The sequence below is a fragment of the Heterocephalus glaber genome, unplaced genomic scaffold (assembly GCF_053883595.1).
Source record: "Heterocephalus glaber isolate CG9 unplaced genomic scaffold, H.glaber_assembly_v1.0 deba00001463, whole genome shotgun sequence".
In the NCBI taxonomy this organism is placed as follows: domain Eukaryota; kingdom Metazoa; phylum Chordata; class Mammalia; order Rodentia; family Bathyergidae; genus Heterocephalus; species Heterocephalus glaber.
Window position 1 is genome coordinate 6,694,115 of NW_028258310.1, and position 12,396 is coordinate 6,706,510.

A 12,396-nucleotide genomic window follows, 5' to 3' on the forward strand; every position below is an offset into this window, starting at 1 on the left:
TACAATTATTACCATTCTTTTTCTGAAATTGACAAGCTCAGACAAATCATGTCTGTGCTATTTATCTCTTCTAGATTATTTGGAAGCATTGAAGTTACTTTTTCTTTCTTTCATTCTTACATATCTTGTTGCTTAGTGAAGTTGTAGTTGAAAGTGTAGTTGACTCCATTTTCCCTTTCAGTTTTTTGCTGGCTTGATTATAATTCTTTTCTATTTTGCCTCAAACTCCATAAATTGATTCTGGTAACAGCTCTTATTTTCCTGCATGTATTTTAGTTTATGGCATCCATTCTTTCTTTTTCTCCTTCTGGTCTTTTTTCTTCTTTTGTTCATTTATTTTCTTTATGATCAATCCTTTCTCTACAGAGTCTTTTAGTAATTAATGCACAAAGACAAGTTGGAAAAACTAATGTTTATCAGGCACCTATTCTGTACTTCCATATGTTAATAGTTATTATCCATACATTAGCTTATTAATGTGTGTCATGTTTTGAAATTATCACTTTTATAGAATAGGATACTCGCTCTACATTTATTTGCTTATCTTTCTGTTGTAAAAATCTACATATCTTTAATTTAGCTTAATCATTTTAAATATCAAGATTTCCTTGACTTTTCTGAATTCATCTAATGAATACACAATGTCCATATAGTTATAACTTTTTTAATTCTCCAAGGCAGATATTAAGTACTTATTTTATGAGAATGGTAATTTTTAATACTATAAAATTAAATATAATTGGTTATTTGCCATAACGTGCATATAAATTAGCATTCAGATGAGCATTAGCTTTATTTTGTGTGTGCGTTCTATTTAGTCTATTCTCAAATCAGTGTAGCTACTACAGAGAACTTTGTTTTTGGTGGGGTTTTTTGGAGGCAAGGTCTCTATGATATTCCCAGGCTGACCTTGAACTCACAGTGATCCTCCTGCTTTAGCATCTCAGTTGCTGGGATTACAGGTATGCACCACCTGTCCCAGCTCTGTAGAAAAGTTTAAACATGTAAGAGCTATTCAGAATTAGAAATATCCTTGTGTAGTTACTATGTAGTCACAGTATTTAGTTGCATCTGACTTGGTTATTGAGGCATACAGTGTGCAAGGGGACAAAAAGAACAACCTTTAAATAGTGCTTTATGAAAAACCCTGAGCTCATTGCACCAGTGCTTACAATATAACAACCTTAAGAGGTAGGTACTACTTAACCCTTCTGCAAATGAAGAAACCAAGGAATTTATCAGCTCAAGCTCACACAGCCAGGAAAGGAATAGAAGTGGTGCTGGAGTCCTAGGTGATTCCACTACAGAATACTCTTTCCATCCAAGTTGAGTGTTATGTTCCTTAAGCAAATAAATACAAGCTTGTATTCAGAAAACAAAAATGGGGTTAGGAAAACTGTTAACTTTGGGGTAAAAGTGATTAATACTAAATATAAATGAACAAATATATGCATAGTTATATGCATATATATTTATTGATTTATTTATACTACTATATAACTTGGCATTTATACAAAACAAGACTTCTGTCTGATAAAATTCCTTAATATTTCAACTTTTACAAATATCCATTACATATTTCTAAAGTTGCTTTTTAGTCATTTGCACAGTGATATAGCAGCATGTTTAAAATTTATGTATTATGTACAAAGTCAGTTTATTAAAGTTGTATTTCTGCTATACAAGCTATAGTTTGACATTTTCTCAACTGATTTCAAGTATGAAAATGTAAAAAATGTTATTTTGAATAATTCTACAAGAATTCAGGGTGAATGTTAATCATTTACCCTACAGTGTCTAAAATGTGTTTGTTTTTTTAAATCTTGAAAACAGTGTAGAAAGTATTAACCTTCAGTCTTGATCATTTTTCACGGGCTGTTGCTTCATACTGTGTTTAGTTATAAATGTGCTTATTTACATTTTCATTATTTTATTAATGTAAAGGCAATTAACTTAATATTTTGTGTTTTTTAAACATAATCTAGATGAGGAAGAGGATGGCAAGACTCCAACTCAACCACTGTTGAAAAAAGGCAGGCATTTTTCATCATTTTATTTTAATCTTTTTTTCCATACTGTTGACTCTTTTAACTTCAACCTTATTTTCTTTTTCTACCTTAGTTTTTACTTCATGGTGAGGTGATGTTACAGTTATCTATTAAATGGAGATCAGAAAAATTAGTAGTTCAAATAAAGAGTTAAGTTTTTCCTGAGACAAGGTGATATACCACAGAAAAATTCTTAAATCATCATATTTCTGAAATGCTCAAATCCAGAAAGTTAGTATTAATTTTTTTTATTATAAAGTGAATGGTTTAGATGAGTAGGGACACTGAAATAGGTTTATTAATAAATACAGTGTCACTTGCATTCTTTACCATCAGTTGTACCCAACCAAGTCCTCAATTTTGATACTAATGTATTTTTCATTTCAAAAATTACAATATTTCTCACAGTCGTGCTGCGTTTGGGAGATACACAGTCATGTCAACATACATGAATTTTATGAAAAGGAGATAGAGGTGAGAGTTATGGAGCAGTGTGGTTTGGTAGCCATATTATTTCATCATGCAAAATCATTTGTCATGTTTGCATACATCCTGGCAGCATGAAAAGAGAATGATAGACATTTTGCAAGAGTGGTCAGATTTCCTTTTGTGGATTTCTTTTAAAATTTTAGTATAGGAGTTTCATAATAGTCATTTCGCTTGTTCACACAACCAGTGCTGTTTTTTGTTTTTGGTTTTGTTTTAAATTCCTGGGAATATAGATGGGAACTCCTTTGAGGTTATCCTTTGGACCTACAGCAGATGAGTGCCTTTTAAGGAGTTCCCGCCATCTTTCTGTGCTTAAGAGAAAGATGTGGTTGTATGTCTGTAGAATTGGGCCACATATTGAGAAGATACCAAAAAAAGACAGATAAAGATGAGGAAATTTTTCCTCAGACCAAGGTTTCACTGTGATAATTGTAAGTGTATTTGTCTGTCTCCAACTTCCTTCTGTCATTTATGTTACAGATAATTTTTTATTTAAAAAATGCATTTTGAGCTTTATATTAACTGAGATACAAGATTTAAAAAAATATTTTTACAGAACAAGTATAAACTTGATTTATCTATTTAGCCTGAAATAACTTTCCAGAAAACCAAAATCTAGCAGTGAAGTATAATTTTTGATTGGTACTTAATGATTCTCTTACATTTATCAGAATGCTTCAAAATATTAGAAATTAGACAAGATAATTTGAATGAGTTTAGTTGTAGCTATTTTTAAAGTATATTTAAATAATAAAAATTAAAGTTATGAATAAAAATTTAAAAATTAGAAAGTTATGAATACCATATACAACTGTCTGCATTATAAACATACTTGAATATATAAAGTTAGAAAATTATAAGAATTCAGCAAAAGAGACATTTACTTTCCATACATCTTATTTTTTTCTGCTTAATCCTTTAGAATCCAAAGGCCCTATTGTACCTTTAAATGTAGCCGACCAAAAGCTTCTTGAAGCTAGTACACAGTTTAAGAAAAAACAAGGAAAGAATACTATTGATGTCTGGTGGCTTTTTGATGATGGAGGTAAGACCATTGATAAATTTTTTAAATAATTTAAAATTTACTGAAGATACGAGACCAGTACTAAGAAATGGCATACACTTTTTACTCGTAGACCCCATTCAAGTTATTACCAACATGCTCACACAGCAGAGGAATTAACTTAGAATCGGGCATAGTTGTCATGTTTGTTCAGTGTCTTTCAATACAGTAAACCTCCTTGAGGTTTATACTTTAAATTTGTCTCAATATTCTACACCCTTTTGTAGATTGTCACTCAGTTTGGAATGGTATTTGATGTTTCATTACAAGTAGTTTCAGGTTATGTATTTTTTGGCAGAAATACCGCAGAAGCAGTGCTGTGCTCTTCTGTCTTCATTTCATCAGGGTGACACATGATGTCGATTTATTCCATCACTGGAAGAGTTAACTTTGACCATTGAGTAAGGTGTTTCTGAACAGATTTACCCACTGAAAAGTTGTTTTTTCCTTCTCTTTGTAATTACAGATATGGATGATTACTTTGAGGCTATATAAACATACTATTCTTCCTGTAACTTTTACCAATATCTTTAACATCCACTGGAATTTTTGCCTAAATTTATTATTGTTGTGTTTGCCAAATAATGATGTTCCAATCCTATCATTTCTTTCTCATTTGTTTGTTAGCATTTACTGAAAGGAAGAGCTTTCTCTTTTTATTTCTATCAATATGTGCTCATTGATTTATTAATAGGAAATAATTGGTTATTGTCATTAATGTTAAAGCTGTCCCATAATTAGCCAGCAGCATCTTCCTTAGGCTGACTCCTGTGTTCATTTGTCATGTCACAGTCATGTGTGGAATTACTTTCTGACATAAGATGATATTCCGCCTCAGTTTTGTAGTTTCGTACTTTCCCTACACTGGCCATGGAAAGCACCTTTATTCAAGGAGCCCTGGTTCCTTTTAGTGGAAAACAGTATTTAGAAGTAAATAAAGAGCAGGGCATTAGATACGCTTGTGGCTCCAAGGGTATCCATGCTTCCAGGCCTCTTGTGGCCAGAGCTGGGAAATAGTGTTTGTATGTGTTTACCTGTGTGCCTATAGATGCACAGATTGAAAACCAGGTCCAGTCCAGCTTCTTCCTTTCATATTTCTCATTTCAGTATGAAACCTGACTCCCGCTAGGATCAGTAAATATATTCTTTTCCTAAGTCCTTCTGTGTGAGTTTAATTTCCTGACTGCAGGCTTTTGTCCTGTATTATTGCCTTATTCAAAAGGCCCTAATTATCAAGTCTTTCTCCTTATTCAGGCCTGCCTGTCCAGTAGCTTTTTAACTGAATTATCAAGGAATGAAAGAAAGAATTTTGTTTTATACCAAGATGTAAATATGCCACTCCGTGCCATTTACTTAAATCCCTTGAATAAAAAGTTACTGATTGAGAAAGTAGCATTAAGTAAATAATTTGTTCTGTCTTTAATTCAGGTTTGACATTATTGATACCCTATCTTCTGACTACCAAGAAAAAATGGAAAGAATGTAAGATCAGAGTATTCATTGGTGGAAAAATAAACAGAATAGACCATGATCGGAGAGCGTAAGTTTATTTTAAATTGAAGAGCATTAATCTAGTAGCACTTCATTATCACAATATAGATTAGATAGGCTAAAAGCTAGACAGTCCAGAAAATATAAATCATGTTATTTTGTCCTACACTGAAGCTAATAAAACCTCATTCTCTCTTTTTTGTTTTTTTGTTGTTTTTTTGTTGTTTGTTTGTTTTGTTTTTTGAGACAGAGTCTCACTTTGTAGCCTACACTGGCCTTGAACTCACTGTGGACCCCAGGCTGGTCTCAAACTCATGGAGATCCTCCTGCATCAGCCTCCTGAGTGCTGGGAAATACAGGCGTGTGCTACCATGCCCGGCCTCATTCTCTTTAATTTGATCTTCATATTTAAGTTATAAATACTTAATTTTACTTAGAGATGATATTTATAACAGATTGATATTTTAGGTCTTTATTGAGTCCTTGTGACTTTAAACCAGCCTTTTCCTTTTCATCACACAAAAAATAACATTCCTATATAGGATGCATTGTGTAGACTTCTATATAGCAGCAGTACAGTATTCCAAAGTCTTCCCTCCTCTTCTTTGTGTCTGCACTGCCACAACTCTAGCTGTTTTTGTGCTTCTGTGCTGCATTTTAGTCCCTTGTCTTTGACCTTTCCCTCCCGGTTTATGTGGAAAGCAAAGTTTTGGCATCTGATACCCCCACCAAAAATAACTTCTCCATGAACTACCATGGGAAGTGTAATTGTCAGTGTAACAGTCAAGGCCCCTGACAATCTGTCTACCCATCCCCTTTCTATTCTCTCCCACTCCTCCCAGTGTGCCCTGGACCTCAGAGTACCCTGTTGCACATGCCCTAAACTGCCTTAGGTTACTTTCATCATTCCGTTCACTTGATCCCCTCCACCACGCTTTTCCGTTTAAACATTCCATTCTCTGAATCCCAGCTTAGTTCTTCAGAATGCAAGGCCCTGTATTTTTATCTTGTCTCCCTCTCCCTCCTCCCATCCCTAGTGGTTTTCTTTCTGAATCATTGTACACGTGTTGCCACATATCTCTTTCTGGCTTATATTTATTTTCTTAGGTTTAGTTTTGTGGGTCCTATAATATTTAGCATGTTGTACTGTAGCCTTTTAGGAGATAGATGCCAAAATTCATCTAGGTGCTTATTCATATTTAACAGTGATGTATACAAGAACTCTTAGTAATGCATTTAATAGTTAAACCTGTGATCATCTGTTTTCTGATAAGCATTCTTATGGAAAGACTAATCTAAAAATAATCCTAAAGCTGTTTACTGGTTTTTCCTTAAATCTATATCTTGACTAATATAATTTAACTAAAATTAACTTTAAAAGCTAGTTGTCATTCAAATTTTACTATCAGTGTCTTTCTCTCTCTCACCCATTCATTATTAGGTACAAAGGAGAGATTGACAGAAAGTAGAATGTAACAGTAGTAGTCTCAGGCAACATTTTCTCTGTGAATGAACAGTATGCATTAATTTACCTCATAGTGCTTTCCTGTAATTCATGCTTTTGTTTATTTTTTGAGGCAGGTTCTGACTATGTAGCCCAAGCAGGCCTTGAACTCGTAGTGATTCTGCTACCTCAGCCTCTCAAGTGCTGGGATTCCAGGCATGCACTGCCATGCCCAGCAGTATTTTTTGAATTGTATAGATTCATTCCTGTGTAGGATAAAAATATTTATATATACCTTTCATGTATCTAAATGCTATTCATTTTTGTTCTAGAATGGCTACTTTGCTTAGCAAGTTCCGAATAGACTTCTCCGATATAATGGTCCTAGGAGATATCAATACCAAACCAAAGAAAGAAAAGTAAGTTATTAGATAAATTCTGTTACAAATTTTGAACCCTTTTATGGATGGCCTGCACCAACAATTGAACTTGATGACTTGAAGTTTTTTTTCCCTGCTTTAATATGAAACCAAATGATAGTTGATTCTTTAATAGTAGATGTTGAAGTAAGTGTCTTTGTTGTAGTAAGACTGGATCCAGAAATTCTAAAACTTTTACTATCTGTCCTTTGTTCCCTTCAAAATGTTCTCCTACATTTTCTTACAGTACTTTTATTCATTGGTACTTGAGTTGTGCAAGGTTTTGGGGTTTTGAGGAAAGAAAGCCTTGCACACACTAGGCGAGCACTGTACCACTGAGCTATACCCCCAGCCCACACAATTTGACTTACTATTCAAAAGGATAGTTTTGGGTACTGTGATGCAATTTATTTAGTTTGAGAAGAGGAGGTGGCCACAGGAACAAAGAGGAGATTGACTTTAGTTTCAGTTTTATTATTGTCATTGGGGTTCTGAGTTTCTAATAAGTTCGATTGACCACAAATGGCTATTTTCTAAAGAAATTACCAAAGTGATTGCTGTAGTTATGTGTGAGGAGCACATAATAGACAAGAAGCACCAACTTTCTTGTAATTTATTTTAAGATTTTTCTGTTATATAACTTAAAGTTAATTGTGAGTGTTCTTTTTCTTAAGCATTGTAGCTTTTGATGAAATGATTGAGCCATACAGACTTCATGAAGATGATAAAGAACAAGACATTGCAGATAAAATGAAAGAAGATGAACCATGGCAGATAACAGATAATGAGCTTGAACTTTATAAGACTAAGGTATTTCCACTTCCTTTGCATTAATCTTTCATGTGCTTTGAAAAAAAAAAAAAGATAAGACAAAATTTCCAGACTGCAGTTTGATATGGGAGAAACCAGTCATGTATATTAAATCAAATTTAAATTGAATTTATATGTGAATGATGGAAAGCATCAATATTTTTCTAAATAGACATCAGATACATGTTTTTCTTTTGCCAAAATGTGTTATGGTTTTATGAGCTATGCTAGGTGTTTCCTTTTTGTTGGAGGTGAAGCCAGAACCTTGCACATGCTATTCATGCACTCTACTGCCATGCTACATCCTCAGCCCCAAATTATGCTGAATTCCGATTTTCAAGTAGTATGGGAATGATTTTTGACTTGTTTTCATTTCAGACATACCGGCAGATAAGGTTAAATGAGTTATTAAAGGAACATTCAAGCACAGCAAATATTATTGTCATGTAAGTACTAGCTGTATTAAGATTTCCTTGGCTGTCCATTTTATGATAATATATTTTACTTTTGATTAATTTCTAATCCAATTACATGTCTATATAGCACTCGTTAATGACTTAGTGATTTATAAAAAAGGAAAAAACAGGGCCAGGGATTTAGCTCAGTGGTTTCACTGCCTGCTGCACAAGTTCAAGGACCTGAGTTCAATCCCCGGTACCAAAAAAAAAAAAAAAAGGAAAAAACAAACTTTGTTGAATATACTTTGCTTTGCTTTAAGCATATGGAAAAATCATTTAAGTTTGGAGAAAAGAAAAAGTAAAACCTTTTAAGCTTATATGAGTCTAAGTAATTCTTTATCATAGTAGGTTATGCTAGATTTTATTTTTTCCTTTATCCTCCCTTTTTCAAAACTTTTTAGCCTAGTCATGAAGCATGTGTGAGATGGGGGGACCCACATTAAAATTTGACCCAGATAGCTTCCTCATTAAAATAACCCCATAAAGTTGTTTAGAGGATTAAATTGGAACAGCGTTCCTGACTGAATCCCCATCACCAGATCTTTTCATATAGACCACATGTCCTTGCACTGAATGTAAATGCCTATTTTGCCTGCCTGTTTTGGCTGTTCCTCTATTTTGGCTATTCCTCTATGCCTATTTTGGCTGTTCCTCTACGGAGGTAGGTTAACTAGATATTACTTGAACCCAAATGTTTTTCAGTCTTGGGGGCTATTCCCTTACATAGGTAAGGAAAGCTCCGCCCTTCAAAAACTGCCAAATGATGAATAAAGTGTACCAAAGAATTGTTAGCTCAATTAACAAATACTTAACTGTTCCATTAAGTTTCATACTTTGCTGTTAATGATCAAATACCTGCACTGAAAGGTGCCAACACAGAAATTTAGAGAAGAACTTCAGAGATTAACTGACCTTTAGTGCATGATCTATAAATAGAAGTTAAAGTTCCCAAAAATAAGATAAAACTTAATAATGTTTGAACATCATTTATCTTAAGTAGCTTCTGTTTTCCAATTTCTGATACAAATATCCTTTTGTCCTAAAAGAATTCCATCTAACCTTGTGGAAGAAGGGGGAAGCTTGAGATTTAGATGTAGTTGTAGTTTCTATGTATTATAGTTTATAGAGATACTTACTTGCTATTCTTATGAAGAAGTGTTTAAAAATCTTCTGTTCTAATCTGAAAACATGGGATGAGCGACATGAGAATATGGTAGGTGCTATTCTAAATTCGGAATTTCCCTCTCAGAAATATTCTGTAATTATAGTAATTTCTACTTATGGTTATTGTGATTCATTTTATAATTTTTGATATATTTCCTTTTTCTCAACTTAAAAACATTGTTCAATGTCCTTTCTCTTTCTGACCCCAGGAGTCTCCCAGTTGCACGAAAGGGTGCTGTGTCTAGTGCTCTCTACATGGCATGGTTAGAAGCTCTGTCTAAGGACCTGCCGCCAATCCTTCTGGTTCGTGGGAACCATCAGAGTGTCCTTACCTTCTATTCTTAAATGTTCTGCACAGTAGACTGCCCTCCAGAATGGTACTTCAGTGCCTAATGAAGTGACTGAAATCTTCAATGACACATTAACATTACAGTGGCAAACTGTGACTTTTCTTTCACTATTTCATTAATTTGAAAGCACACAGGAAAGTTGTTTCATTGATATGTGTATGGAGACTTCAGTTTTAGTCAATTCCATATCTCAATTTTTATGAATGATTATTCTCTCTTGTTAGACTGAAGTTCATATGAGTAAAGTTTTCCTTTGCTACTTGAATAGCAATAAAAGTGTGTGATTTTTTTTTTTTGATTGATGAAAGGAGTACAAAAAGCCTTTAGCCTTGGGTGCCTTCTGAAACTAACCAAATTTCATCCATATATCCTCTTTTTATAAATTTGTAGAATGTCAAACTTTGCCTTCAGATATTTTATTTCTAGTCTCTTTCACCTTAAAATGGACCCTGCTTTTCATCTTTGGTTGACCAATTAGTGGTGAGTACTGTATGTTTCCTATGTTTTGTAAAAGCATCTGTTAGATATAAAAGGTGAGAATTAGGGCAGCCTAATGAAAAATGGAAAAAAGGAGGGGAGGGGTACCCAAAAAGTGAGCCTCAAGGATAGGTTTGTATGAGTATATGTAAATATACAACTAGGAAAGGAAAGGTCCAAGATACCTTTTTAAACTTCCATTTGGCTGTTCTGGGTTTATTTTTTTGAAACAGTAGAGAAGGTTGAAGATTTACCCAGTATTTCTATTTACTGTGCTGAAAAATCACATGTCATTCTTTAAATTAAAATTCTCAAGATCATTTGTATTTATTTTAAGAGATATTTATCCTAATTTTGAATTTCCCTCAAATTTGAGGGACTTTTAAGAAATGCTAACAGATTTTTCTGAAGGAAATTTAGACAAAGCAATGTTATTTAATAGACTATTTCAATGAACACTATGTGGAATTTCACTATACTATACCATTCTTTAGAAATCATTAAAGTAATGTTTAATCAAATGGTTAAATGGACCACTGGTTTCTTAGTGAAATGTTTTTAGGCTTCATTCAATTGTCAAGTACACTTAGTCTTAATACACTCAGGTTTGAACAGATTATTCTGAACATTGAAATTTAATCCATTCTTAATACTTTAAAACTTTTATGTTAAGAAAAACTGCCAGTTTGTGTGTTTGAAATGTCTGTTTTGACATCGTAGTCTACTAGTACAATTTTGACAGTGCATATGTACTGTTACTAAAAGCTTTATATACAATTATTAATGTGAAGTTTTTCATTTTTTAAGGAAGGATTTCCTAAAAACATTTCAAGGGATTTGTGTCTACATATCTGTATGTGTGTGTATATGTATACACAGATACAGATAGGTACATGTAATGAAGTTTGTGTTGCTGGTATTTTGCTTATAGTGATCATGGTTCATTAATTTTTTTTAGTAAACATGTTCAAAATCAGATCAATAGATTATAAGTTTCATGGAGAGCAAAGGCAATCCTTTGAAGGCCATAGTATAACTTCCCCAACTATCATCCAGTTACAAAATGAAGAGCATTTTATCTAAAGTCCTTGTCAGTTGGGTTCATTGATAAGTTTCAGTCATGGAGGATTACACAGGTTCTCATGATTCTTGATAAAAAATCTATAAAAATTATTTTCAATGTTGCAGTAATTTTGCTGCATGAGTATAAATTGGAGATATGCCCATTTCAAGTCAAAATATTAAAGTGAAGCCATCGATTTTTCTAAATTTTTTCCCGCATTATAACTCACAGCATTGTTCCATTTTGTCATTACAAGTTTTGCAGTGTTTAGGGGGGGAAAGAATAGAAATGTCATTCACTAAACAATATCATGTGTGAACTTTTTAAATGGTTAATAGGGCATGGACTGAGTGCTGCTATCTTGAAATGTGCACAGGTACACTTCCTTTTTTTTTATTTAAGGGTTTTTTTTTCCATTCAGGAAAACATCATTGTGATCTGTACTACAGGAACCAAATGTTGTGCATCATACAAGTGTGTATAAAGTACATAAAATATATCTAAATATGCATAATGCAGGGAGGGTAATACTGTCTGTGAATACTGTAAGAAACTTTTCACTTTTTTAAAAAAAAAATGCTTATTTTCACTTTAGACACCAGGTCAAAAATTTTCAAGGTAGTTGCAGTGCTCTCAAAATTTGAACAATTCTTAAAGATGCTAGCTAATGTTGAAGCTATTCATTCAACTTTATTTATGCTGAATTTTGATTATTTTAATGCCAAGTTTTTAATTATAATCATTGGTGATAACTTGAAAATAAATAATTGCAATGGCATTTGAGTTCATTATTCCTATAGGTGAGAATTCAATGGGTTTAGCAAGAATGTTAGCGTTAAGCTGATTAACAGTTAATTAAATCAAATATTTATTTGTTACATTTGTATTTTAGGTTCCTATTTTTATATTGCTTTCTGACATTACTTTTTTTTAAGTCTGTGGAAATAATTTAAAGATTTGAGTGCTGATGGATGATTACTAAGTTTGAAAATGTAATATTTTGATAATACTGAACTATAACTGTCACACAGATGCTTTTTTAATGTTTTAACCTTGAGTATTGCAGTTGCTGCTTTGTACAGAGGTTACTGCAATAAAGCAAGTGCATTCATTAAAACTA

At 33.0% G+C, this 12,396-nt stretch overlaps 1 protein-coding gene across 3 annotated transcripts in view; it reads left to right on the plus strand.

The window, feature by feature from the left end:
- The window catches only part of Slc12a2 (solute carrier family 12 member 2), a 98,363-nt gene extending 85,967 nt beyond the window's left edge, over positions 1 to 12,396 (plus strand). Inside the window, exons 21-27 of one of the 3 annotated variants that reach the window (XM_004854442.4) lie at positions 1,986 to 2,033; positions 3,460 to 3,582; positions 5,029 to 5,140; positions 6,868 to 6,954; positions 7,629 to 7,764; positions 8,143 to 8,210; positions 9,596 to 12,396. In XM_004854442.4, the coding sequence (XP_004854499.2) occupies positions 1,986 to 2,033; positions 3,460 to 3,582; positions 5,029 to 5,140; positions 6,868 to 6,954; positions 7,629 to 7,764; positions 8,143 to 8,210; positions 9,596 to 9,731 (710 nt within the window). In that variant the 3' untranslated portion in view covers positions 9,732 to 12,396. Of the gene's footprint in view, positions 1 to 1,985; positions 2,034 to 2,456; positions 2,523 to 3,459; positions 3,583 to 5,028; positions 5,141 to 6,867; positions 6,955 to 7,628; positions 7,765 to 8,142; positions 8,211 to 9,595 lie in introns of those variants that run through there. The other 2 variants (XM_013075753.3, XM_087180562.1) reach the window with 2 other exon arrangements.